General features: G+C 49.4%; 1 protein-coding gene across 1 annotated transcript in view; it reads right to left on the bottom strand.

Annotated features, from left to right (window-relative positions):
- Positions 1 to 1462: 1462 nt before the first annotated feature.
- SMC1A (structural maintenance of chromosomes 1A) overlaps positions 1463 to 25122 on the bottom strand; it is a 36900-nt gene continuing 13240 nt past the window's right edge. The window contains exons 9-25 of the mRNA XM_040322676.1: positions 24808 to 25015; positions 23058 to 23243; positions 22704 to 22883; positions 20889 to 21035; positions 19006 to 19143; positions 13143 to 13259; positions 12784 to 12890; positions 11618 to 11759; positions 11038 to 11183; positions 9296 to 9449; positions 7685 to 7783; positions 7437 to 7593; positions 5148 to 5302; positions 4908 to 5059; positions 3898 to 3967; positions 2150 to 2260; positions 1463 to 2022 (exon numbers count right to left, since the gene is read on the bottom strand). Of these exons, the coding sequence (XP_040178610.1) occupies positions 1942 to 2022; positions 2150 to 2260; positions 3898 to 3967; positions 4908 to 5059; positions 5148 to 5302; positions 7437 to 7593; positions 7685 to 7783; positions 9296 to 9449; positions 11038 to 11183; positions 11618 to 11759; positions 12784 to 12890; positions 13143 to 13259; positions 19006 to 19143; positions 20889 to 21035; positions 22704 to 22883; positions 23058 to 23243; positions 24808 to 25015 (2350 nt within the window). The 3' untranslated portion in view covers positions 1463 to 1941. The remainder of the gene's footprint in view (positions 2023 to 2149; positions 2261 to 3897; positions 3968 to 4907; positions 5060 to 5147; positions 5303 to 7436; positions 7594 to 7684; positions 7784 to 9295; positions 9450 to 11037; positions 11184 to 11617; positions 11760 to 12783; positions 12891 to 13142; positions 13260 to 19005; positions 19144 to 20888; positions 21036 to 22703; positions 22884 to 23057; positions 23244 to 24807; positions 25016 to 25122) is intronic.

The raw sequence follows: 25122 nt of genomic DNA, 5'->3' as shown, positions 1-25122 counted from the left end.
TGTCCATACGGGGTGTTTGTATGTTGTTTATATGCGTTTCGTTTTTTTAACCACTTCATCCCCGGAAGATTTGGCTGCTCAATGACCAGGACATTTTTTTGCGATACAGCACTGCGTCGCTTTAACTGAAAATAGCGCGGTCATGCGAAGCTGTAAGTCAGGGTTTGACAAATTTGCTTGGAATCTAGGAGCCAGCTAAAAAAAAAAAAGTTAGGAGACAGAAAACGCATATGTAAACGGTGATCAAACCACACATGTGAGAGCAATAATTCTAGCCCTAGACCTCCTCTAACTCAAAACATGCAACCTATAGAATTTTTTAAACTACGCCTATGGAGATTTTAAAAGGGTAAAAGCTTGTCGCCATTCCACGAGCGGGCGCAATTTTGAAGCGTGACGTGTTGGGTATCAATTTACTTGTTGTAACATTTTTTCACAATATAAAAAAAAAATTGGGCCAATGTTACTGTTGTCTTATATTTTTTAATTAACATTTTTATTTTTTTCCCCAAAAAAGTGCGATTGTAAGGCCGCTGTGCAAATACGGTGTGACAAAGTATTGCAACGACCGCCATTTTATTCTCTATGCCCTAGGGTGTATATATATATATATAAAAAGTGTGTGTGTGTGTGTGTATATATAGTTTGGGGGTTCTAATTAGAGGGAAGGAGATGGCAGTGAAAACACTGCGGAAGCTCCATTGGAATTGGTTTACTTATCATGCCAATGGCCACCACAAGATGGCGCCAGATCACAGAAGGAAGCATAGGCCTGCAGAAGGCCGCAAAGCTGCAGCCCGACGCGATCACACGGCGGGGGCACACGGAGACACAGGATGGGGTATCCTGTGTCTTTGTGCGCCCCCCACCTCGCGATCGCGTCGGCTGGTAATTGAGGCCGCGGCTTTGCGGCCTTCTCCCTGGTTTGGAGAAAGCCTCCTGAGGGGGCCGAGCAGGAGAGTCCGGACGCCCACTAACACACAGCTCCTTTCTCTAGCTGCAAAGTAGAGAGCGTCCTGACACTCCTGCTCGCCCCCTCAAGAGGCTTACTCCACACCAGGGAGAAAGCCTCGCATTACTGTGTGGAGTTACAGACAGAAGAACAGGAAGTGAGGATTTCTCAGAAGAAATAAGGACATTTAAAAGCAAAATGGAAGGATGAGGTAAGTGAAGGAGGACTGCACTAAGGGAAAGGAAGCTATTTAGGAAAACATTTTTTGCCTTTACACACAGCTCTCCCCGTTCTTCAGCTCCGGGGACCGATTGCGGGACTCCAGCGACGATCGGGTCCCGTGGCCACGGAGCTTCGGACCGGGTCGCGGGCGCACGCCCGCAACTGGGCACTTAAAGAGGACGTACCTGTACGTGCCTGTGCCCAGCCGTGTCATTCTGCCAACGTATATGTGCAGGAGGCGGTCCTTAAGTGGTTAAAAAAAAAAAAAAAAACACACACACACAACCATTTAAAAGTCAGACTCTCTTTATTGCAAAACAATCGGTCATCTCCACAGTCGCAAAAAACACTAAAGTAATAAAAGAAGCGCTTACTTCAGCAGACGCGATAAAAGACGCAGCCATTACCTACAAAATAAGCTGACGGGGGGTTGGGTTGAGAAGCACTAAACATAATATTACTGTTCTGGGGGGGGATGGGAATGTGATAATTAACACCATAACAATGATTAAAACTGGGAAGCCATATGGGGGGGGGGGGGGCAGGGGGGGGGGTAAAGTCTTTTGGGCCGCTTTGTGGCCTTCATGATTGGCCCTCATGAGCCCGTGTACATAATCCTGGGGGGAGGGGACAGAAATTTCGGATCGCTTTTTGTGATAAGTTAAAAGACGAAAAAGAAAAAAAAGGAAAATCCTCCAATCAGGAAAGTTGCGGGGGCCACAAAGCTAAAAAGTCTTTATAAAAGTCCCAAGGTGTGAAATCCTCCATTAGTCGTTGGGGTTGGGGTTGGCATCCGGGTAACTGGTAAGGTCAAAGGTCAGTACTTTGCTGATCACACAGTCACCTTGCTGCAAAAGACGGGGAGAGAAAAAAGAAAAAGAAGCATCACCACCAACGCATGTACAAACCCCCCCAACTTCTGAGTATTGGGGGGCACGTTACTTAATCGCATCTTCATTACAAATGTTCACTTACCTCGGGGTAAACACCAACCAAACTTTCAGCCTTTGTGTAGAACTCCTCCTTGAGGGAGATGACGATGGCCTGGAAGTTGGTCATCGACTGCTCTTTAATATAATTGGCCACCTAAAAAAGAAAAAAAAGCAAGACAAAAATCAGGGAGACGGCGCCAATCTATAAAACCAGCCATTGGGGTTACGCTGCTGAGGCCCCGGTCCGAAGCTCCGTGACCCGATCGCCGCCGGAGACCCGCAGATCGGTCCCCGGAGCTGAAGAACGGGGAGAGCTGAGTGTAAACACACCTTCCCCGTTCTTCACTGTGGCGCTGTCATCGATCGTGTGTTCCCTTATATAGGGAAACACAATCAATGACGTCACACCTACAGAAGCAGAAACTCGCCACTATAAGCCCATCTCTGGACTTTAGCTGTACAATCTGCTAATCGGTCTTATAAAATGTACTCAAGCAACTGATCAGCAGATTGCACATCTAGAGTACATTTTATAAGACCGATTAGCAGATTGTACAGCTAAAGTGGTTATAAAGGCTAAAGGCTTTTTTTTTACCCCAACATATTCTCTGCGGTAAAGTAAAAAAACAAAAGAAACAAACCTTTCTTCATATCTTGTGCCCCACCCCTAGTCCCCCTAAATAATTACCCAAGCCCGATTTTGATCCAGTGCTGTGCTTGAGAGCAGCAGAGCCACCGTCTTTCTCTCCTCAACTGACTTGAACAGCAAGGGGAGCCACTGACAATCACAGCCGGGTTGGGGGGGGGGCAACCAAACCTCGCTGGCGGTGTTGAAAGACGCCAGCAGTGTGGCTCACGATAAAGTCGCGGGTGTGCCATGATAGGAGCCAGGAGTGGCGGCAGGAGACCCGAGAAGAAAGGAGCCAAGAGTGACCGGCAGGGGACCCGAGGAAAGGAGAAGCCAGAAGCGTCGGCAGGGGACCCGGGAAGAGGAGGAGCGACAGGCAGGGGACCCGGGAAGAGGAGGAGCGACAGGCAGGGGACCCGGGAAGAGGAGGAGCGACAGGCAGGGGACCCGGGAAGAGGAGGAGCGACAGGCAGGGGACCCGGGAAGAGGAGGAGCGACAGGCAGGGGACCCGGGAAGAGGAGCCAGGAGCGACAGGCAGGGGACCCGGGAAGAGGAGCCAGGAGCGACAGGCAGGGGACCCGGGAAGAGGAGCCAGGAGCGACAGGCAGGGGACCCGGGAAGAGGAGCCAGGAGCGACAGGCAGGGGACCCGAGAAAAGGAGGAGCCAGGAGTATTTTAAATCACTTAAAAGTGGTATTAGAGGTTCAGCTTTTTGGGGGGATAGCCTAGAAACTCATAGAATGCATTACAGTAAAAAACCTTCAGCCTTTACAATCACTTAAATGTATTTAGCACCCAGTAGGCCAAAAAGAATGCACATCTAAAAGGGATGCTGGGGAGGTGTTCTTTCATGAAATGCTCAGGCAGAAAAGTTTAATGACCGATATCAAAGATCCCGCCACCCACACCTGACGGAGCACAAAAACAATTGATGGCAGAGAAAACCGGGTTTTATAGCGGGCTGTGTAATTTGCAGGAATGTATGGACGAAGATCACAAATCCTCTGGCAGGCAACACAAGCCTCTCCTATGTACTTCATTGGGCCACTTCACTATCTGGGTGGAATTGAAATCACATTTTTGTCCCCCCAACGAATACCATTAATCAGAAAGCAAGACATTAAAGCCCGACAAAGAGAGCAGGCCGAGGTTCCTCGCTCACCTTTCCGATGTTGGTGTTGTCCAGAGCGGCGTCTATTTCATCCAGAACGAAGAACGGGGACGGCTTGTAACTATGGACCAAAAAGGGAAACCGCAGAGAAAATTACATTACGTCAATGAAAAATAAAAAAAATGGCAGACAGCAATATGGGATTAGGATACATTGGAGTCATTTTTTTTTAACAATCTGTAAGCTCAGTTTGGACCCAATGGGCGAGATATCCCACTACAGACCCCAACGGGCAAGCTGGCTCCCTACGGACCCAACGGGCAAGCTGGCTCCCTACGGACCCAACGGGCAAGCTGGCTCCCTACGGACCCAACGGGCAAGCTGGCTCCCTACGGACCCAACGGGCAAGCTGGCTCCCTACGGACCCAACGGGCAAGCTGGCTCCCTACGGACCCAACGGGCAAGCTGGCTCCCTACGGACCCAACGGGCAAGCTGGCTCCCTACGGACCCAACGGGCAAGCTGGCTCCCTACGGACCCAACGGGCAAGCTGGCTCCCTACGGACCCAACCGGCAAGCTGGCTCCCTACGGACCCAACGGGCAAGCTGGCTCCCTACGGACCCAACGGGCAAGCTGGCTCCCTACGGACCCAACGGGCAAGCTGGCTCCCTACGGACCCAACGGGCAAGCTGGCTCCCTACGGACCCAACGGGCAAGCTGGCTCCCTACGGACCCAACGGGCAAGCTGGCTCCCTACGGACCCAACGGGCAAGCTGGCTCCCTACGGACCCAACGGGCAAGCTGGCTCCCTACGGACCCAACGGGCAAGCTGGCTCCCTACGGACCCAACGGGCAAGCTGGCTCCCTACGGGCCCAACGGGCAAGCTGGCTCCCTACGGGCCCAACGGGCAAGCTGGCTCCCTACGGGCCCAACGGGCAAGCTGGCTCCCTACGGGCCCAACGGGTAAGCTGGCTCCCTACGGACCCAACGGGTAAGCTGGCTCCGTATGGACCCAATGGGTAGGCTAGCGATAAACTCCAGCAACACGTCCTAGCTGTACCTGTGGATTGCAAAGAGCAGAGCCAGAGCTGCTACAGTCTTCTCTCCTCCAGACAAGTTGTCCATGGGTCGGAACCTCTTCCCAGGGGCCACACAGTTATAGTTGATTCCATCCAAGTAAGGTTCCTCCGGATTCTCCGGTCCCAGGAAAGCCTGCCCATAAAAAAAAGATATAGTAAGAGTCAAGTCCTATAGGTGCCCTTAGGAATAGCCCACTAGGTGGGTCTATGTGAGATCTTACCTGGGCACTGCTGTTCCTGGACAAGGCTTTGTAGATCTCATCAATGTTGGTGGCCACCGACTCAAAGCAGCCATTGAACCTGTCAAACCTTTCCTTCTTCGTCTGCTCAAAGGCCTGCTTGGCTTTCTTCGCTCGTTTACGGGCCGCTTCAAACTCTGCAACGGTAAGAAGGCGGCGTGAAAAAAAATACGGCACACAACTTGGGTCACTATGGGGCCAGATTTACTAAAACTACAAAATCTGGTGCAGCCCTGCCTAGAAACCAATCGGCATCCAGGTTTTTTTTGGTTATCTTTAACTACTTCAATACCGGGCACTTTCACCCCCCCCCCCACTTCCTGCCCAGGCCAATTGTCAGCGCTGTCACACTTTGTGGTCACGGAACATTGTACCCAAATTACTTTAATATCATTTTTTATCCTCACACAATCTCTTTTTTGGTGGTATTTATCCACTTCAGCTCTGGAAAATGTACCCCCCCTCCCACCCTTCATGACCAGGCCATTTTCTGCGATATGGCACTGCACGCACTTTAACCACTTGCTGACCAGCCGCCGCAGTTTTACTGCTGTAGAATGGCACGGCTGGGCGAAGCGACGTTGCCTTACGTTGCTTTGCCTTTTGGCCACATGGGGCGCACGCGCTGCTGGAGCCGAAGCCAGTGCCCCGTGGGCGCGATAACCGCCGGGCACCCACAATCGCTCATGACAGAGCGAGAATCGGGATCTGTGTGAAACTCACAGATCTCAGTTCTTTCAGGGGAGAGGAGACTGATCGTGTGTTCATAGACAATGTATGTCTCTCTCTTACCCTAGTTAGTCCAATCCCCCCCCCCCCCAGTTAGAACACGCTGAGGGAACACAGTTAACCCCTTGATCGGCCACTAGGGTTAACCCCTTCCCTGCCAGTGACATTTATACAGTAATCAGTGCATTTTTATAGCACTAAAATCGCTCTAAAATTGTCAATGGTCCCAAAAACGTGTCAAGTGTCCAATGTGTCCGTCGCAAGATCGCAGTCCTGATACTAGTATAAAAAAAAAAAAAAAAAAAAAAACAAAGCCATAAATCTATCTCCTAGTTGTAGGCACTATAACTTTTGCGCAAACCATTCAATATACACTTATTGCCATTTTTTTTTACCAAAAAAATGTAGAAGACGACCCGTATGCCCGCATCTCCCGAGGTAAAAAGACAGCCAATGCACAATGTGCCCGCATCTCCCGAGGTAAAAAGACAGCCAATGCACAATGTGCCCGTATCTCCCGCGGTAAAAAGACAGCCAATGCACAATGTGCCCGCATCTCCCGCGGTTAAAGGACGGCCAATGCACGATGGGCCCGCATCTCCCGCGGTTAAAGGGACGGCCAATGCACGATGGGCCCGCATCTCCCGCGGTTAAAGGACAGCCAATGCACTATGTGCCCGTATCTCCCACGGTTAACGGACAGCCAATGCACAATGTGCCTGTATCTCCCACGGTTAACGGACAGCCGATGCAATGTGCCCGCATCTCCCACGGTTAAAGGACCGCCAATGCACAATGTGTCCGCATCTCCCACGGTTAAAGGACGGCCAATGCACAATGTGCCCGTATCTCCCACGGTTAACGGACGGCCAATGCACAATGTGTCCGCATCTCCCACGGTTAAAGGACGGCCAATGCACAATGTGCCCTTATCTCCCGCAGTTAACGGACGGCCAATGCACAATGTGTCCGCATCTCCCACGGTTAAAGGACGGCCAATGCACAATGTGCCTGTATCTCCCGCGGTTAAAGGGCGGCCAATGCACGATGTGCCTGTATCTCCCACGGTTAACGGACGGCCAATGCACAATGTGCCTGTATCTCCCGCGGTTAACGGACAGCCAATGCACAATGTGCCTGTATCTCCCACGGTTAACGGACAGCCGATGCAATGTGCCCGCATCTCCCACGGTTAAAGGACCGCCAATGCACAATGTGCCCGTATCTCCCACGGTTAACGGACGGCCAATGCACAATGTGTCCGCATCTCCCACGGTTAAAGGACGGCCAATGCACAATGTGCCCGTATCTCCCACGGTTAACGGACGGCCAATGCACAATGTGTCCGCATCTCCCACGGTTAAAGGACGGCCAATGCACAATGTGCCCTTATCTCCCGCAGTTAACGGACGGCCAATGCACAATGTGTCCGCATCTCCCACGGTTAAAGGACGGCCAATGCACAATGTGCCCGTATCTCCCGCGGTTAAAGGACGGCCAATGCACAATGTGCCCGTATCTCCCGCAGTCGATCTCACTCACCATCTGACGTCTCCTGGAATTTGTCTCTGACGCTCTCCAGTTTCTCCATGGCCTTCATGTTGGGGGCGGAGATACGTTGCAGAACGCTTTGCTGTTCGTTCAGCTTCTGTGTTAAAGTGCTCATCTCCTGCTTGATATCATCGTCCGCCACCGCATCCTGCCACCAAAATTATAAAGAAGGAAGGTCAAAGCCTGTGTACCGAGAGCCAACACATACTGCCAACCCTGCCATCCCGACCACCACCTACCTTCAGGTCCTCGGACAGCTCGCTGTAGTCTATTTCAATCAATGCTTCCCGTGCGTACACCGTAGAGGATTTCTGAGAGCTGCTGACCGATTCCTCTCCCTGAAAAAACGAACAACAATATTCACTGATCCAGTCACCTCAATCTTCAGTAATCATTCAAGCAAACATTTCTTCAACCTAGAAACAAAAAATAAACAGTCAGCAGCTACAAATCCCATAGCTGCTGACTTTTATCATTTAGGACACTTGCCTCTCTAGGAATCCAGCGCTGTCCTAACCTAAGCCAGATCTTCAGCTCCAGGCACCGGCATGCTTACTTTACTGTTACTGCTTGTGTTATCACAGCTGGGTGCCCGCTGCTAGTACGCGAGTTGTGGTGCGGCTCTTTGAATGGTCCTGCAGCTTTCTGAGGCCTGTGATGTGTCCCAGGAGCAAGGCAGGAGATAGACTATTTTGTGCCCTAGACAGAACTAGCTTCTTGCACCCTGCCATGATGAGGTAGTATGGAAATGGGGGCTTAGGTTAGGTGATATGAGGAGTGGGCGAGGAGGCGGTATGGGGGCGTGGGCAAGGAGGCGGTATGGAGGCGTGGGTGGGTATGGAGGCGTGGGCAAGGAGGCAGTATAGAGGCGTGGGCAAGGAGGCGGTATGGAGGCGTGGGCAAGGAGGCGGTATGGAGGCGTGGGCAAGGAGGCAGTATGGAGGCGTGGGCAAGGAGGCAGTATGGAGGCGTGGGCAAGGAGGCAGTATAGAGGCGTGGGCAAGGAGGCAGTATAGAGGCGTGGGCAAGGAGGCAGTATAGAGGCGTGGGCAAGGAGGCAGTATAGAGGCGTGGGCAAGGAGGCAGTATAGAGGCGTGGGCAAGGAGGCAGTATAGAGGCGTGGGCAAGGAGGCAGTATAGAGGCGTGGGCAAGGAGGCAGTATAGAGGCGTGGGCAAGGAGGCAGTATAGAGGCGTGGGCAAGGAGGCAGTATGGAGGCGTGGGCAAGGAGGCAGTATAGAGGCGCGGGCGTGGCGGGGAGACATTTTTAGAGGTACCAGCAGCGGGATATTTAGCTTGCCCGAGTGCCACTGGTCAGCCTGAAACATCTGTGCCCTCCCTGTTTCTGTAGTGATGTCACTCCCTGGCCAGGTAGGTCTGATGGAGGAAGTTCTGTACTTGCCCCCCTCCTTCTCTGAAAGTCGGGGCCTAAGGATGGGGCAAGCACATGATTGGTTGCTAGGACCACCAATATCCTAGCAACCAATCCCATCCTTCCCCCGACTTCCAGAGAAGGAGGGCGGCAAGAATGAAGGAGGGGGGAGTCTGTGGACCACACCACCGATGCATGGCTCCATGTGTCAGCAGGGACTAACTGGGCATTTGGGTGGGGTGCTCTGGGGTGATTCAGCTGAAAGTGGGAGTGGTCAACACCACTCCAACCCCCATGAATTTAACAGACGAAACCCTAGGGTTGGGTAGGTGAAGCAGAACTTTGGGTGAATTTCCACTTTAAAGGCCAAGCCCACCCAGACCGCGCCATGCAATACCCGTATTTAGGGAGCAATACGTAACATGGCCTCAGGCGGTCTACAAGGCAAATTCCACCTGTAATAATTGGGCACCTCACCTCCTCCTGGCTGATGTCATCCATGGTGCCCTTAGACAGAGGGAGTTTTATATCTTGCATTTTGCAGGCTTGCAGCAAATTGTGCCGATCGCTCCTCTTCTGCTCCGATTTGGTCTCGATCGCAGTGACTTCTTTCTGTAGATGTGTCATTTCTCTGCAGGAAACAAAATAAAATGTTTTCCCAGTTCAAACACCCAAAACAACCAGGAAAAAAACGGTTACAAATAACCATTTGCTGACCGTCGCACAAACTTTCACGTCGGCAGAATGGCACGGAAAGGCAAATGGCTGTATATATACACCCCCCGGTGTCCCGCGATCGTGTCACGGAGCTGCAGAACGGGGAGATGCCTATGTAAAACAAGGCTTCTCCCTCCCTGTTCTGCCTTGTGACAGGACACTGATCTACTGCTCCCTGTAATCAAGATCAGCGATCAGTGTCGGGTCACAGTAAGCCACGCCCCCTAACAGTTAGAATCACTCCCTAGGACACACTTAACCCCTTCATCGACCCTAGTATTTAACCCCTTCCCTGCCAGTGTCATTTACACAGTAATCAGTGCATTTTTATAGATCTGATTGCTGTACAAATGTGAATGGTCCCAAAAATGCATAAAAAGTGTCCGCCATAATGTCGCAGTCACAATATATATTACACACACACACACACACACACACACACACACACACACACACACACATATATATATATATATATATACACACACACACACACACAAATAAATAATAAAAAAATAAAAAAAAAATCGCAGATTGTCACCATTACTCGTACAATAAATAAAAAAAATATTAATAAAAATGCCATAAATCTATCCCCTATTTTGTAGACGCTATAACTTTCGCACAAACCGATCAATAAAGCGCTTACTGCGATTTTTGTTTTTTAGCAAAAATATGTAGAAGAATACGTATCGGCCTAAACTGAGGGAAAAAAACGTTTTTGTTATTTTTTTGGGGGATATTTATTATAGCAAAAAGTAAAAAATATTGCTTTTTTTTTTTAAATTGTCGCTCTATTTTTGTTTATAGCGCAAAAAATAAAAACCGCAGAGGTGATGAAATACCACCAAAAGAAAGCTCTATTTGTGGATAAAAAAAAAAAAAAAAAAGGACGCCAATTTTGTTTGGGAGCCACGTCGCACGACCGCGCAATGGTCAGTTAAAGCGACGCAGTGCCGAATCGCAAAAAAGGGAGCCAGGTCCTTTACCTGCATAATGGTCCGGGTCTTAGGTGGTTAAAGCGACGCAGTGCCAAATCGCAAAAAGTGCTCTGGTCTTGGGCAACCAAATCCTCCAGGGGTTACCAGCTATTAGCCAAGTCTGTATTGTCCCCCCCCCCCATTGGTTTACAGAGTTTGGGGGTTGAGTTTGAGATGGGGTTTTTTTTTTCCCTTCTTTGTCTTCCCGACACCAGTGGCTCTAATTTGTGTCTTATATTAAGTGATACTGTACCTATGTTTTTTTTATGGTCTTGGATGTATTATGGTGGCACGTATTATGTTTGAACATATCATATGTTTGTATTATGGTGTGGATCCTGAGGAAGTGAAAATATCACGAAACACGTAGATCAAATAACTTTGTTTGGAATTGAAAATACCTGTTGTCTCCCCAACACCAATGGCTCTAATGTGTCTTCTATTAATTGATACTAATGTATGTACTGTACCTATGTTTATTTTTTATGCTCTTTAAAAATGTTAACTTAGAACTATACTGACTTGTTGGCACCCCCCAGCTTCTTCCGGATTTCCTCCATTTGATGGTTCTTGTCGTTGACCTCGGACTTCTTGGCCAGGTGCTGGTTCTTCAGATCTTGCAGCTGAGCCATAGTCTCATCTATGATCTTCATGTGCCTTTGCTCCTCCTAGATGGAAAAAAAAAAAAAAAAAGGTTAAAAAGCAACACAAGAGGAACTGCAGTCTGCTCACATCATTTGTAATAATAAAAAAAAAATCTTTGCCATTCTGAAGCTTCCCTCCAACCACTTTGCATATTATTTTATATATACTGGGATTCTGTATTTGCCATCTGTGCATCATGTCATGAGCCTAGGGGAGTGATGGGGAACCTCGGCACCCCCCAGATGTTTTGGAACTACATTTCCCATGATGCTCAGGCACTCTGCAGTGTAGTTGAGCATTGTGGGAAATGTAGTTCCAAAACATCTGGGGGTGCCCAGGTTCCCCCTCACTGCTCTAGCAGTATATCTGCTGTGTGGCGATGATAGTTAAGTGGTTGGCGTCTCTGCCTCATACTGCCCGGCAATGTAATGATAAAAACACAGAATCTTCTAGTCACCTTTTTAAGCTTCTCGATTTCATTTTCATCTTTCTTCACAGATTGCTCCCACTGCTGCACCTTCCCTTGGTCCTCCTTCAGCTGGTTCTTCTCATAGTCCAGCTGGATACCCAGACGGGTCTTTTGGTTCTCAAACTCCAACCTGCAGGTAAGGGGGGGGGGAGTTTTGTGTAAGAATAAAAACGGAGAAGAATTTTGCATTTTTTATTGTAAGAGAAACACTCTATATAGTTAGAAAAGCCAACGGCCAGAACCTGGATGCAGCCATGAACCCCAACCCAACAAACATGGGTGAGAGAGGACAATATAGTCCCTCCCTATAAAAAGAATCTGATCCCACTACAATGACCACATATCATGGAGACGGTCATCGTTAATAAATCCAACAATGGCCAAGACTATATCGGAAGCGTGAAATAAAAAATATTCTGCACAGCCGCCGCCTGTCTCCAGCCACCGCTGCCTGTCCAGTCATGCTGCCCGTCCGTCATGCCGCCTGTCCCCCAGCTACCGATGCCTGACCCGAAAGCGCCTGTCCACCGTCATGCTGCCTGTCCCCAGCCACAATGCCTGCCCGCTGCCGCCTGTCCCCCAGCCACCGATGCCTGACCCCCAGGCGCCTGTCCACTGTCACCGCTGCCTGTCCCCTGGCATGCCACCTGTCCCCAGCCACAACGTCTGTCCACTGCCGCCTTTCCACTGCCACCAGTATAACGTACCTCTTCTTTGCAATCTCATTCTGCCTCTTCACCTTCTCTTTCTCCCCATGTCACAACGCCTGTCCACTGCCACCTTTCCACTGCCACCAGTATAACGTACCTCTTCTTTGCAATCTCGTTCCGCCTCTTCAACTTCTCCTCCTCACTGGCTGCACAGCCGCTGCCTGCCCCCAGCCACAACGCCTGTCCCCAGCCACAACGCCTGTCCCCAGCCACAACGCCTGTCCCCAGCCACAACGCCTGTCCCCAGCCACCAGTATAATGTACCTCTTCTTTGCAATCTCGTTCTCCCTCTTCAACTTCTCTTCCTCAATGGCCAAGACTATATTGGAAGTGTGGAATAAAATATATTCTGCACAGCCGCCACCTGCCCCCAGCCGACTGTCCTGTCATGCTGCCTGTCCCCTGTCCACCGACGCCTGTCCCCTGTCCACCAGTATAACGTACCTCTTCTTTGCAATCTCGTTCTGCCTCTTCACCTTCTCTTCCTCAAACTCTCGGATGTTACGCACACCGATCTCCAGGCAGAACTCCTCAAACACCTCGTCTTCCACCTAAGAACACGGGATAAAGTCCAAAAACTCTCAGGATTACCAGGCAGATAGATGGGAGGTTTTATTATATAATAATCTCATAATGAATAGAATTGCAGTCACAAAAAAAAAAAAAAGTCTTAAATATATTAAAGAAGCAGAGTATATTTTGAGTACCAAAGTCTGTACTTCAGGAGAGAAATCTTGACAATGATGGCGAATTTAATACAAGGAGGGTTTATGGGAATACAAAGCAGATATTTCATCACTCACCACATTCATCTTCTCCTTCAAGTCCTTCATCTCCCTGTCCCGGCTCTGAATTATCCTTTTGATGTCATTGATACGCGGGTTGAAGTTGGCCAACTCACTTTCCAGCTTGGATTTTTCCTGTGTAAGAAATGTAAAAGTTTGTATTCTCAACTTGACACTAAAGCAGGTCCTCTCAGCACAAATTCTCTGGGCCCCCCCCGCTAGCCCATATTCTCTGGGCCCCACCCACTAGCCCATATTCTCTGGGCCCCACCCACTAGCCCATATTCTCTGCCCGCCCCACCCACTAGCCCATATTCTCTAGCCCCCCCCCCCCACTAGCCCCTATGCTCTGGGCCCCACCACTAGCCCCTATGCTCTGGGCCCCACCACTAGCCCCTATGCTCTGGGCCCCACCACTAGCCCCTATGCTCTGGGCCCCACCACTAGCCCCTATGCTCTGGGCCCCACCACTAGCCCCTATGCTCTGGGCCCCACCACTAGCCCCTATGCTCTGGGCCCCACCACTAGCCCCTATGCTCTGGGCCCCACCACTAGCCCCTATGCTCTGGGCCCCACCACTAGCCCCTATGCTCTGGGCCCCACCACTAGCCCATATGCTCTGGGCCCCACCACTAGCCCATATGCTCTGGGCCCCACCACTAGCCCATATGCTCTGGGCCCCACCACTAGCCCATATGCTCTGGGCCCCACCACTAGCCCCTATGCTCTGGGCCCCACCACTAGCCCCTATGCTCTGGGCCCCACCACTAGCCCATATGCTCTGGGCCCCACCACTAGCCCATATGCTCTGGGCCCCACCACTAGCCCATATGCTCTGGGCCCCACCACTAGCCCATATGCTCTGGGCCCCACCACTAGCCCATATGCTCTGGGCCCCACCACTAGCCCATATGCTCTGGGCCCCACCACCAGCCCATATTCTCTGGGCCAGTCCATATTCTCTGGCCCCCCCCCCCCCACCAGCCCATATTCTCTGGCCCCCCCCCCCCCACCAGCCCATATTCTCTGGGCCCCCTCACTAGCCTATTAGAAAAAAATAAATGCAAGAGGCCTTTCCTGGGCTAAGTGATTGGCTTTCATAGTAAATCACATGATTGAAAGCCAGTCTTATGGTTTCTTGAATGTTGCTATGTAAATACAGTAGTACATCGAATTGTGAGCATAATTCATTCCAGGAGCATGCTTGTAATCCAGAGCACTCGTATATCAAAGCGAGTTTCCCCATAGGAGTCAATAAAAACTCAGATAATTTGTTCCACAGTGACTGCTATTGTATGCAGTACCGCATGTGGCCAGAGGTGGAGGGGAGGCGCCAGAGACCATTTGGATGCATACAGACACAACGCAGTGTTCCCGAGTGTCTCCAATCGGCTTTGAGTGTCACCAGAGAAAAGGAAAGACCTGTGATGTCAGTGACTGACGTAAAACAGAATTTGAGCCCCTTCCTGCCCTCTGAAGGTGTATTTGTGCCAACACAGAGGTGGGCCACTCCATATATACATGTTTGTTTTGGGAACGTTCTCAGTTGTGCACCCCCAGAACTGTGACCTGATGAAGGGGTCCTGCGTGACTCCGAAACGTTGCAATCTGCTGTAACAATGTGAAGTCACGCAGGACCCCTTCATCAGGTCGATTGCCTGTGTCTGCTGTAACAATGTGATCGCCGAATAAAGCTTTGGAATCGTTTCGGAGATCCTTGGTGCGCTGGTGACATTCTCTTGCTGTTGGGCACAACCTACCGGAGGAAATATCTTCTTTTCTGCCCGCACACTGACCCACCCGCAACCAGTGACTGATCCAGTCAGTCCAGCACAAACTGGATGTTAGCCCAGGTTGTCGTGGACACTCCCCCTGGGGACGCATCGTCATGAGCAGCCTAGACTTGTGGTATTCCTGAACAGCACGACACCATCATTATCCGACAGCGTGGTTCTCGTTATTTCCTTGGATTAGCCACGGTTCCAGCCCACGGTCGCTTTAGCACCCACTTATATGTACAGGACCCTACACGCTGGGAATAGGGCGTAGCAACAGTAGCTTGAGGCTGGAGGACGCTCTTGGGGCGCTACCTTTCAGATATGCTCTTAAGGTGGTCTCAGTGTACACTCATACCCAAGACTGTAACCTTAGCTAACAGGAAGTGGTTTGGATGATCCCGGCAAACTATTCGACCAAGAAGAGGACCTGCACTGAATTGCAGAGCAGTGAATCCCTGGGGGACAGTGCCAGATAGGAAGGGAGTACTGTAGCAGGGATGCTTTTATATTTTTACACCTGCTGGACCACTGTCTTTTTTTGAAAGGTGTAGTTGGGCTTTAACCCCTTAAGGACTGCCTCACGCCGATATACGTCGGCAGAATGGCACGGCTGTGACCCTTTAAGTGCCCAGGTTGCCCGAGCTCCGTGACCGCACCCGCCGCCGGTGTCCCGCGATTTGGTCACAGAGCTGAAGAACGGGGAGAGGTAAGTGTAAACAAACATCTTCCCGTGCTTCCTAGTGAGAGTGCCGCTGATCGTCTGTTCCCTGTCCTAGGGAATGACGGTCAGTGACGTCACATGCCAAGCCACTCCCCCCTACAGTAAGAAACACACATTAGGGAACACTTAACCCCTTAACTGCCAGTGTCATTTTCACAGCAACAGTGCATTTTTATAGCACTGATCGCTGTAAAAATGACAATGGTCCCAAAATAATGTCAAAAGTGTCCGCCATAATGTCGCAGTCACGATAAACGCTGATCGCCACCATTACTAGTAAAAAAAATTATTATATATCATTTAGACACCGACCAACTACTGGACCCATGTCAATCGGGTTTCCGTCCAGGTCATGGAACGGAAACAGCACTCTCGAAGCAGCAGACGGGGGAGAATCTTGTCTTCTGGTACTGCTGGAACTAAGCGCAGCTTTTGATACAGTAGACCAGGGCTCAACATTTCAAGTCCTGAGCTACTAGCCAGGCCTCAAGGCGTACTCGCCACCAGTTGCCCCGCCCAACCCCTACCATGTCCTGCCCCCAGACACGCCCTCATAAATTATCTCGTGAAATGACACTTAAATGTTTTATGCAGAATTAAGTTATAAAAATAAATATTAACAAGTTATCCGTGCCCAAAAATGCAGCCTGCCCATGTCTACCAATGCAACACGTGTCCCCAGTGCCAGCCAGTGTCCCCAGTGCCAGCCAGTGTCCCCAGTGCCAGCCAGTGTCCCCAGTGCCAGCCAGTGTCCCCAGTGCCAGCCAGTGTCCCCAGTGCCAGCCAGTGTCCCCAGTGCCAGCCTACCTGTGCTGAGTGAGAGGAGGAGAGGAGCCGTAGCCAGAGCCGGAGCCGCTGCAGTCTGGTTGTTCAGGGAGGAGCCGCCGCCGTCTGGTTGTTTAAAGCGCGGGGAACATGACAGCTTTCAATTCAATGGCGGTGTTCCCCGCAGCGAGCCGCCATATACAGCCCCTCCCCCTTGTCCTGGGAAACTTTGATAGACAGATCACCCGTCCAATCCTGGGATGGGTGCTCCGTCTATCAAAATGCCCGGAAAAGGGGGAGGGGCTATATATGACGTTCCCTGCGGGGAACACATCTATTGAATTGAAAGCTGTCATGTTCCCAGCGCTTTAAACAACCAGTCGGCGGCTCCTCTCCTTGCTCGCCCCCCCCCTGCTCCCAGGCAGCCTGTCCCACACTCGCCAGCCCTCAAAATTTACTCGCAAAATGCGAGTGAAAATTTTGAGGGCTGCAGTAGACCACAAAATGTTGCTGACTCGCCTAGCAGAAGTAGCTAGAGTGGCAGATTCCGATCTACTCTGGTTCTCCTCCTTTCTGGAAAACCGATCACAGATAGTGAAACTAGGTCCTTTCACTTTCACTGAAAAACGCACAGTGTCATGCGGAGTCCCTCGGGGGGCTCCCTTGACGTCCGTACTATTCAATATTTATCTCCGTCCTCTTCTCGAAATCATTAGTAACCAGAATTTACTCTACCATTCCTATGCGGATGACACTCTACTTTCGCATCAGCAACAAAAAGGATCATTATCTCGGACTAGAGAAATGCCTTACTCTGATAGAGAATTGGATGACGGAGAGTTACCTTAAACTCAATGGATCAAAAAGAGAACTTCTGCTCAACGCCAATCGAAAAAGACTTGCTACGACAACATGGACGCCCCCGCCCATTTTGGGACAAACCATCACCCCTAGCACCAAAGTCAAAAGTCTCAGAGTCATTTTTGACTCCGACATGACAATGGATGCACAAATCAGTTCAGTAGTCAGCGGATCCCACCATCTGCTGCGCCTGCTACGTAGAGTCGTCCCCTTCATCCCAAAAGAAGACATGGCAGTCGTGGTGGGAACGATATTCAACTCCAGACTCGACTATGCAAACGCCCTTTACCTCGGACTCCCAAAGTACCAAATTGCTCGTCTACAAGTCGCCCAGAATACGGCGGCAAGACTTGTAACAGGAAAAAAACCCTGGGAATCAATTACTCCCTCCCTGAGGTCCCTTCACTGGCTGCCCGTAAAAGACAGATAGCTGGATTCAGGTATGTCGGCGTAATTTTGACCCAGCGTAGAGTATCGTATTTACACTATGCCGCCGTAAGTCAGAGAGGCAAGTGCTTTATTTACAAAGCACTTGCCTCCTAAGTTACGGCGGCTTAGCGTTAATGGGCCGGCCTAATCGCGCCTAATTCAAATGAGGAACAGGGGGGCGTGTTTTATGTAAATGATTTGTGACCCGACATGATTGACGTTTTTTACGAACGGCGCATGCGCCGTCCGTGGACATATCCCAGTGTGCATTGCTCCAAAGTACGCCGCAAGGACGTATTGGTTTCCACTTGAACGTAAATTACGTCCAGCCCCATTCATGGACGACTTACGCAAACGACGTAAAATTTTCAAATTTGGACGCGGGAACGACGTCCATACTTAACATTGGCTAGGCCAGCTATCTGTTCGACTAACTTTACGCCGGAAAACGCCTTACGAAAACGGCGTATTTTTACTGCGACGGGCAAGTATATGTTCATGAATCGGCGTATCTCGCCGATTTACGCATTCTAGGCGAAAATCAGCGTTCACGCCCCTAGCAGCCGGCAGAACTAGACCGCTAAGATACGACGGCGCAGGCCGTCGTATCTTAGCTACATTTAAGTGTAACTCAATTTGAGAATACACTTAAATTTACGACGGCGCAGATTCCGAGTTACGACGGCGTATCTGCTGATACGCCGGTGTAACTCTTTGTGAATCTAGCTAAGAATAACGTTTAAGGCACTTTGTCCGACACACAAATGTGTACAAGGAAGTGCCCACCAATATCTATGTGAAAAAATAAAATGTCACAACCCAGATCGCATTCTCCGTTCTACCAACCAAAATCTACTCCGAATACCCAAGGCCCGATACAAGTCCAAAGGAGAACGAAGATTTGCAGTTCAAGGACCCAGACTGTGGAACTCTTTACCAACCAGCTTCCGAACGGAAGTGAATCACCAGGCCTTCAGAAAAAATAGGATTTTTGTACTCACCGTAAAATCTATTTTTCTGAGTTCATGGACGGACACAGCAGCCGTTGACCTTAGGGTTATATCCGCTTCCTTCAGGAGAGTTTAAAGCGGATATAACCCTAAGGTCAAAGGCTGCTGTGTCCATCCATAAACAGAAGAGAAAAACTCAAAACCCATGTATTCTGAAGGCAACGTATAGGAAGAAATGGATACCAAGCGCCACGAGGCGATTCAGTTCGCATGTGTAGCGCTATACAAGTTTTTCACTCACTCAGTAGAGATACAGCCAAAACGAGCTTTCCCCTCGTACTCCTCTAAGACTCCAGGAGGAGAGTGACGGGTATTACCTGCATATTCATCGCCAAGTGTCGGGTTTTGGTCTGCTCCAGATCGCTCTGTGAATATTTAAGTCTCATCTGCAGACCGTGAGCCTGAGACTGGACCTGTCTTAGCTCCGCCTCCTTGCGCTTTGCTTTCATTTGCTCCTAAAAAAGAGAAAAAAAAAAAAAAAAAAAAAAAAAAAAAACAGGCGAGTGTGTTAGATCTGTGGACCAGTTCTTCACTGTACACGTTAATTTCATCCACCTCTCAAGTTCAAAAGTTGATTATGTCTATGCAATACACGCACTATTGGATGGCAGAACACGATAGTAGCAAAAGTTAAGCCTGGTACACACGATCAGATTTTCCGCAAAGCGTAGGACTTTTGTCCGAAGGGTGTTGGCCAGGAAATTGTCTTGCATACAAAAAAAAAAAAGCAAAGAGTTGTCGGCCAACAAACACAAAACTATGTGTTATTTCAGCTCTTTAGCACCACCCTTTGGGCACCTTCTGCAAACGTTGTGTTTTGTGAGCATTGATTCCGAGCATGCGTGTTTGCACTTTGGGACTTTTTGTCCAACGGACTTGTGAACACACACACACGGAAAATCCAACAAATGTTCGTAGAAAATTTTAAAGCATGCCATCCAACATTTGTCCGCGGAAAATCAGACAATTGTCCAAAGGAGCGTACAAACTAGGGATGTCCCGATACCACTATCAGTATCGGTACCGATACTGAGCATTTCCCAAGTACTTGTACTCGGCTGAAATGCTCTGATGCTTCACCCGATACCTTGGCAGTCAGGTATCGGGTGGTGGGGGGAGTTACAAGTCTTCTCTGTGCCGCACTCCCTGTGCTGTCTTGTCCCCCTCCGTGCCGCTCTCCCCCGTGCTGTCTTGTCCCCCTCCGTGCCGCTCTCCCCCGTGCAGTCTTGTCCCCCTCCGTGCCGCTCTCCCCCGTGCCGTCTTGTCCCCCTCCGTGCCGCTCTCCCCCGTGCTGTCTTGTCCCCCTCCGTGCCGCTCTCCCCTGTGCCTTCTTGTCCCCCTCCGTGCCGCTCTCCCCCCTGCTGTCTTGTCCCCCTCCGTGCCGCTCTCCCCGTGCCATCTTCTTCCGCTCCGTGCCGCTCCCCCCCCCATGCTGTCTTGTCCCCCTCCGTGCCGCTCTCCCCCGTGCCGTCTTGTCCCCCTCCGTGCCGCTCTCCCGCCGTGCTGTCTTGTCCCCCTCCGTGCCGCTCTCTCGCCGTGCTGTCTTGTCCCCCTCCGTGCCGCTCTCCCCCGTGCTGTCTTGTCCCCCTCCGTGCCGCTCTCCCCCAGTGCCGTCTTGTCCCCCTCCATGCCGCTCTCCCGCCGTGCTGTCTTGTCCCCACTCCGTGCCGCTCTCCCCCCTCGATCCGCTAAATCCGGCTCCTACCTTTTCCGAATGGACAGAGTCAGTGATCACAGACTCTGTCCATACACATAACTGAGCATCGTAACCTGTGTTTACGATGCTTAGTTTATGAATGGAGAAGCTTCTCTCTATTCATTTCAGCAGAGGCTGCAGAGAAAGGGAAGATGTCAGAGGTCTGTTAAGACCCCTAATATCTCACCAAAGCCCCCCCAACAGGGCCGATTAAAAAAAGAAAAGAAAAAAAAATTGCAATAAATAATTTAAAAAAAAAATGTAAATAAAAGTAAAAACAAACACACACACACACACACACACACTGACACTACCCCCCCCCTAAAAAATAAATAAAAATAAAAGCCACTGTCACATGACATTCAAAAAAAAGTATCGGTAATCTGTATTCGGTATCGGCGAGTACTTGAAAAGTATCGGGACAACCCTAGTACAAACAGTCGGATTTTCAATGCGTACCTCTTGCATGGGCCATAATACACACACACACAATATGCAACTGACCTTAAGCTCTTCTGTTAGTTTTTCCTTCTTTTCCTTGAGTTTATCCACCGCTTTTTCATCCCATCGCCTGGCTTTGGCTTTCAAGTCGCTGGCACCTCCAGAGATCACACCAGACTTCTGGAACAAAGTACCGTCCAAAGCAACCGTCTACCAGGAGGAAGATGAAGGAATTGTTAGAGAACTATATATATCGGTTTAAGTCCAAAAATATAAAAATTGGATAAAGCTTGGCGTGAAGGGGGGAAAAAAAAACAAAACACTTGATCACAAGCTTTTGTTTACATCACGTGATCAGCTGTCATTGGCTGGTCACGTGGTAAGGGGCCCGGGATCTGCCCCTAACCTGATTCTCAGTGATCACAGCAAGCCTTGCAGGGAAGTGTTGGAAGGGGGCGGCCTCCCGGCAATTCAGGTCCACGCTGTGGCCGTCATTCAGCTATAGCGCTGATCTCAAGTGGTTGAAAAAAATTAAATAATGTTTTTTTTTTTTTTTAATAAAGTAGCCGATACGCCAAGCTTGGCTATACAACGACACAGAGTTTTAACCCTTTCATGCCTACGCCTATGTATGACATTTGGTGTTTACAAGTTAAAATCCATATTTTTGGCTAGAAAATAACTTAGAACCCCCAAATATTATATATATTTTTTTAGCAGAGAATCTAGAGAATAAAATGGCGATTTTTGCAATATTTTATGTCACACGGTATTTGTGCGACGATGTTTTAAACACAACTTTTTGAGAAAAATTAACTTTCATGAATTTAAAAAAAATGAAAAAGTAAAATTAGCCCATTTTTTTTGCATAATGTGAAAGATGATATTACGCCGAGTAAATAGATACCAAGCATGTCACGCTTTATAATTGCACGCACTCGTGGAATTGCGACAAACTACGGTACCTAAAAATCTCCATAGGCGACACTTTAAACTTTTTTTACGGTTACCAGGTTAGAGTTACAGAGTAGGTCTAGTGCTAGAATTATTTCTCTCACTCTGACGATCGCGGCGATACCTCACATGTGTGATTTGAACACCGTTTTCATATGCGGGCGCGACTTCCGTATGCGTTTTCTTTGCTGCGCAAGCTCGCGGGGAGGGGGGCGCTTTAAAAAAAAATTTTTTTTGTTTTCTTATTTATTTTATTATTTTTTATAATATTAAATTGTGTTTTTTTTTTTTTTACATTTTGATCACTTTTATTGCTGTCACAAGGAATGTAAACATCCCTTGTGACAGCAATAGGTGGTGACAGGTACTCTTTATGGAGAGATCGGGGTCTAAAAGACCTCCGAGCCCTCCTTTGCACTTCAAAGTATTCAGATCGCCGAAAACGGCGATTCTGAATACTGTGTACTTTTTTAAATCCGGCGCCATTGACAGCCGAGAAACCCGGAAGTGACGTCATGACGCCGCTTCCGTGGTTTCAATGCGGAGACTGAATCAAAGCCGTTTACGGCTTAGTGTCAGTCTCCGCCTGGACACAGAAGGCGCCGGATGGATGATCGGGTCTCCCGGTGGGACAGGAGGCCCGGTCAGAGCGGCGAGAGGCGGCGGGAGGGGGGGATGTCCCCTCCCGCTCCTCCGGCATAACAACCGAGCGGCTTTTAGCCGCATCGGTTGTTATGTTTGGATAGCTGATCGCCGGCTCTAAACAACAGTACCGGGATGATGCCTGCGGCTGCAGGCATCATCCCGGTATAACCCCCGAAAGCCGAGGAAGCATATATGCGTTGCGTCGGCGTGAAAGGGTTAATCAACTATGAAATGCTATAAAATAGGTCGGCATTCTAATGGATTTCACCGACGACTTACTTTGTGCCTCTGATGTCCCCCAAAGGCTATCCGGCGAGCATCTTCTACATTATCACAAACCAGAGCGTTACCGCAGGCGTACTGCAGCGCCTTCTTGATGTGCGGCGGCTCATAGCGGATCACGTCAATCACCAACTTCGCTCCCTTCAGCTCACGCAGCTTCTCATCGGTGGGTTTTACCTACACAGAGAAAAAATATTTACCATTTTATTACAAAGATCTCCGATACTAGATTGCCCCTGAAACTGGATTATGTAATCAAAACAACTGATCCAGTCAAGCCCAACATATATACACAAGCGACTTCAAGTGGAAATTTCCTTTAAAACATTGGAGGGATAAAATGAAAATTACCTCCAAGTAATCCAGAGGAAGGAAAGTCTCCGGCTCTCCTCGCTGCTCTTTAATATACTGGATGCAGTCTCTGCCCGTCTTCTCCGAATCAACAATGATGGCGTCCATGTTTTTCCCGAGCACCTTGGTGACGGCGATCTGGTACTTCTTCTGAGTGGGCTGGCAGAGGTCAATCAGTCGCCCGTACTAAGGAGAGAGAAGAAGAAATCGGGTGTTAGGTTTATGCAAATCGAAAAAGAAGAAAGCGCATGTAAGCAGTTCTACAAATAAAAGTAGGAAGGCTGCTGGAGGAAGGAAGGAAGGATAGAGAAGGAGAAGGAGAAGAAGAAGGAAGGAGAAGGAGAAGAAGAAGGAAGGAAGGAAGGAAGGAAGGAAGGAAGGAAGGGAAGGAGAAGAAGAAGAAGAAGGAAGGAAGGGAAGGAGAAGAAGAAGAAGAAGAAGAAGGAAGGAAGGATAGAGAAGAAGAAGGAAGGAGGGATAGAGAAGGAGAAGAAGAAGGAAGGAGGGATAGAGAAGGAGAAGAAGAAGGAAGGAGGGATAGAGAAGGAGAAGGAGAAGGAGAAGAAGAAGGAAGGAGGGATAGAGAAGGAGAAGAAGAAGGAAGGAGGGATAGAGAAGGAGAAGGAGAAGGAGAAGAAGAAGGAAGGAGGGATAGAGAAGAAGGAGAAGGAGAAGAAGAAGGAAGGAGGGATAGAGAAGAAGGAGAAGGAGAAGAAGAAGGAAGGAGGGATAGAGAAGGAGAAGGAGAAGAAGAAGGAAGGAGGGATAGAGAAGGAGAAGGAGAAGAAGAAGGAAGGAGGGATAGAGAAGGAGAAGGAGAAGAAGGAAGGAGGGATAGAGAAGGAGAAGAAGAAGGAAGGAGGGATAGAGAAGGAGAAGGAGAAGAAGAAGGAAGGAGGGATAGAGAAGGAGAAGGAGAAGAAGAAGGAAGGAGGGATAGAGAAGGAGAAGAAGAAGGAAGGAGGGATAGAGAAGGAGAAGAAGAAGAAGAAGAAGAAGAAGAAGAAGAAGAAGAAGAAGAAGAAGAAGAAGAAGAAGAAGAAGAAGAAGAAGAAGAAGAAGAAGGAGAAGGAGAAGAAGAAGGAAGGAGGGATAGAGAAGGAGAAGGAGAAGAAGAAGGAAGGAGGGATAGAGAAGGAGAAGGAGAAGAAGAAGGAAGGAGGGATAGAGAAGGAGAAGGAGAAGAAGGAAGGAGGGATAGAGAAGGAGAAGAAGAAGGAAGGAGGGATAGAGAAGGAGAAGGAGAAGAAGAAGGAAGGAGGGATAGAGAAGGAGAAGGAGAAGAAGAAGGAAGGAGGGATAGAGAAGGAGAAGAAGAAGGAAGGAGGGATAGAGAAGGAGAAGAAGAAGAAGAAGAAGAAGAAGAAGAAGAAGAAGAAGAAGAAGAAGAAGAAGGAGAAGGAGAAGAAGTAGTAAGGAGGGATGATGGAGGAGGAGGAGGAGGAGGAGAAAGAACGAACGAACGAACGAACGAACGGACGGGACTCCCGTTGCACATGCACACCACTTTGCCCAGTAATTTCTTTGGCCGGCCCGTACTCATTGTGCACGTGGGACTATTCTGTACAGGGAGTGCCGGCCACACAGTAAAGGACTCGGGGGCAGGAACAGTAGTTTAGCAGGTGACTGCTACTCCTAGTGGGTGGGGGGGGAGCAGGACTAGGTTACTAAAAGTGAAGCGGGTCCTTTAAAGAACTTCAAAAACTAAGTAGGAAAAAAGAGTCTATGAAGCACAATGGATGCCACATACCACAGAACCCGGATACAGCCTCTTGATGCTCTCCATGATTTCGGCTTTGCGTTGTTGCCGGCTGCTCTCTTGACGATCGATCCTGGCGTCTCCCAGCTGTTCCATCACTTGGTTCAACTCCTTGTTGATTTCGTCGATTCTCCTTTTAGCCCCTTCCACCTCCTCTGTCAAACTCTCTTCAAGGTTCTTCTGTTCTTCCAACGATTGTCTGGCAAGGAGAGAGAAAGGGATTTAGGATTCGTTCACATATATGCAAATCGGATGCATTGTTTTTTCGAACCGCATTCGATTCGCATGACGCTTTCTATGGAGTTG

The sequence above is a fragment of the Rana temporaria genome, chromosome 9, assembly GCF_905171775.1.
Source record: "Rana temporaria chromosome 9, aRanTem1.1, whole genome shotgun sequence".
Classification (NCBI taxonomy): domain Eukaryota; kingdom Metazoa; phylum Chordata; class Amphibia; order Anura; family Ranidae; genus Rana; species Rana temporaria.
This window is presented reverse-complemented; position numbering and strand designations above follow the sequence as displayed.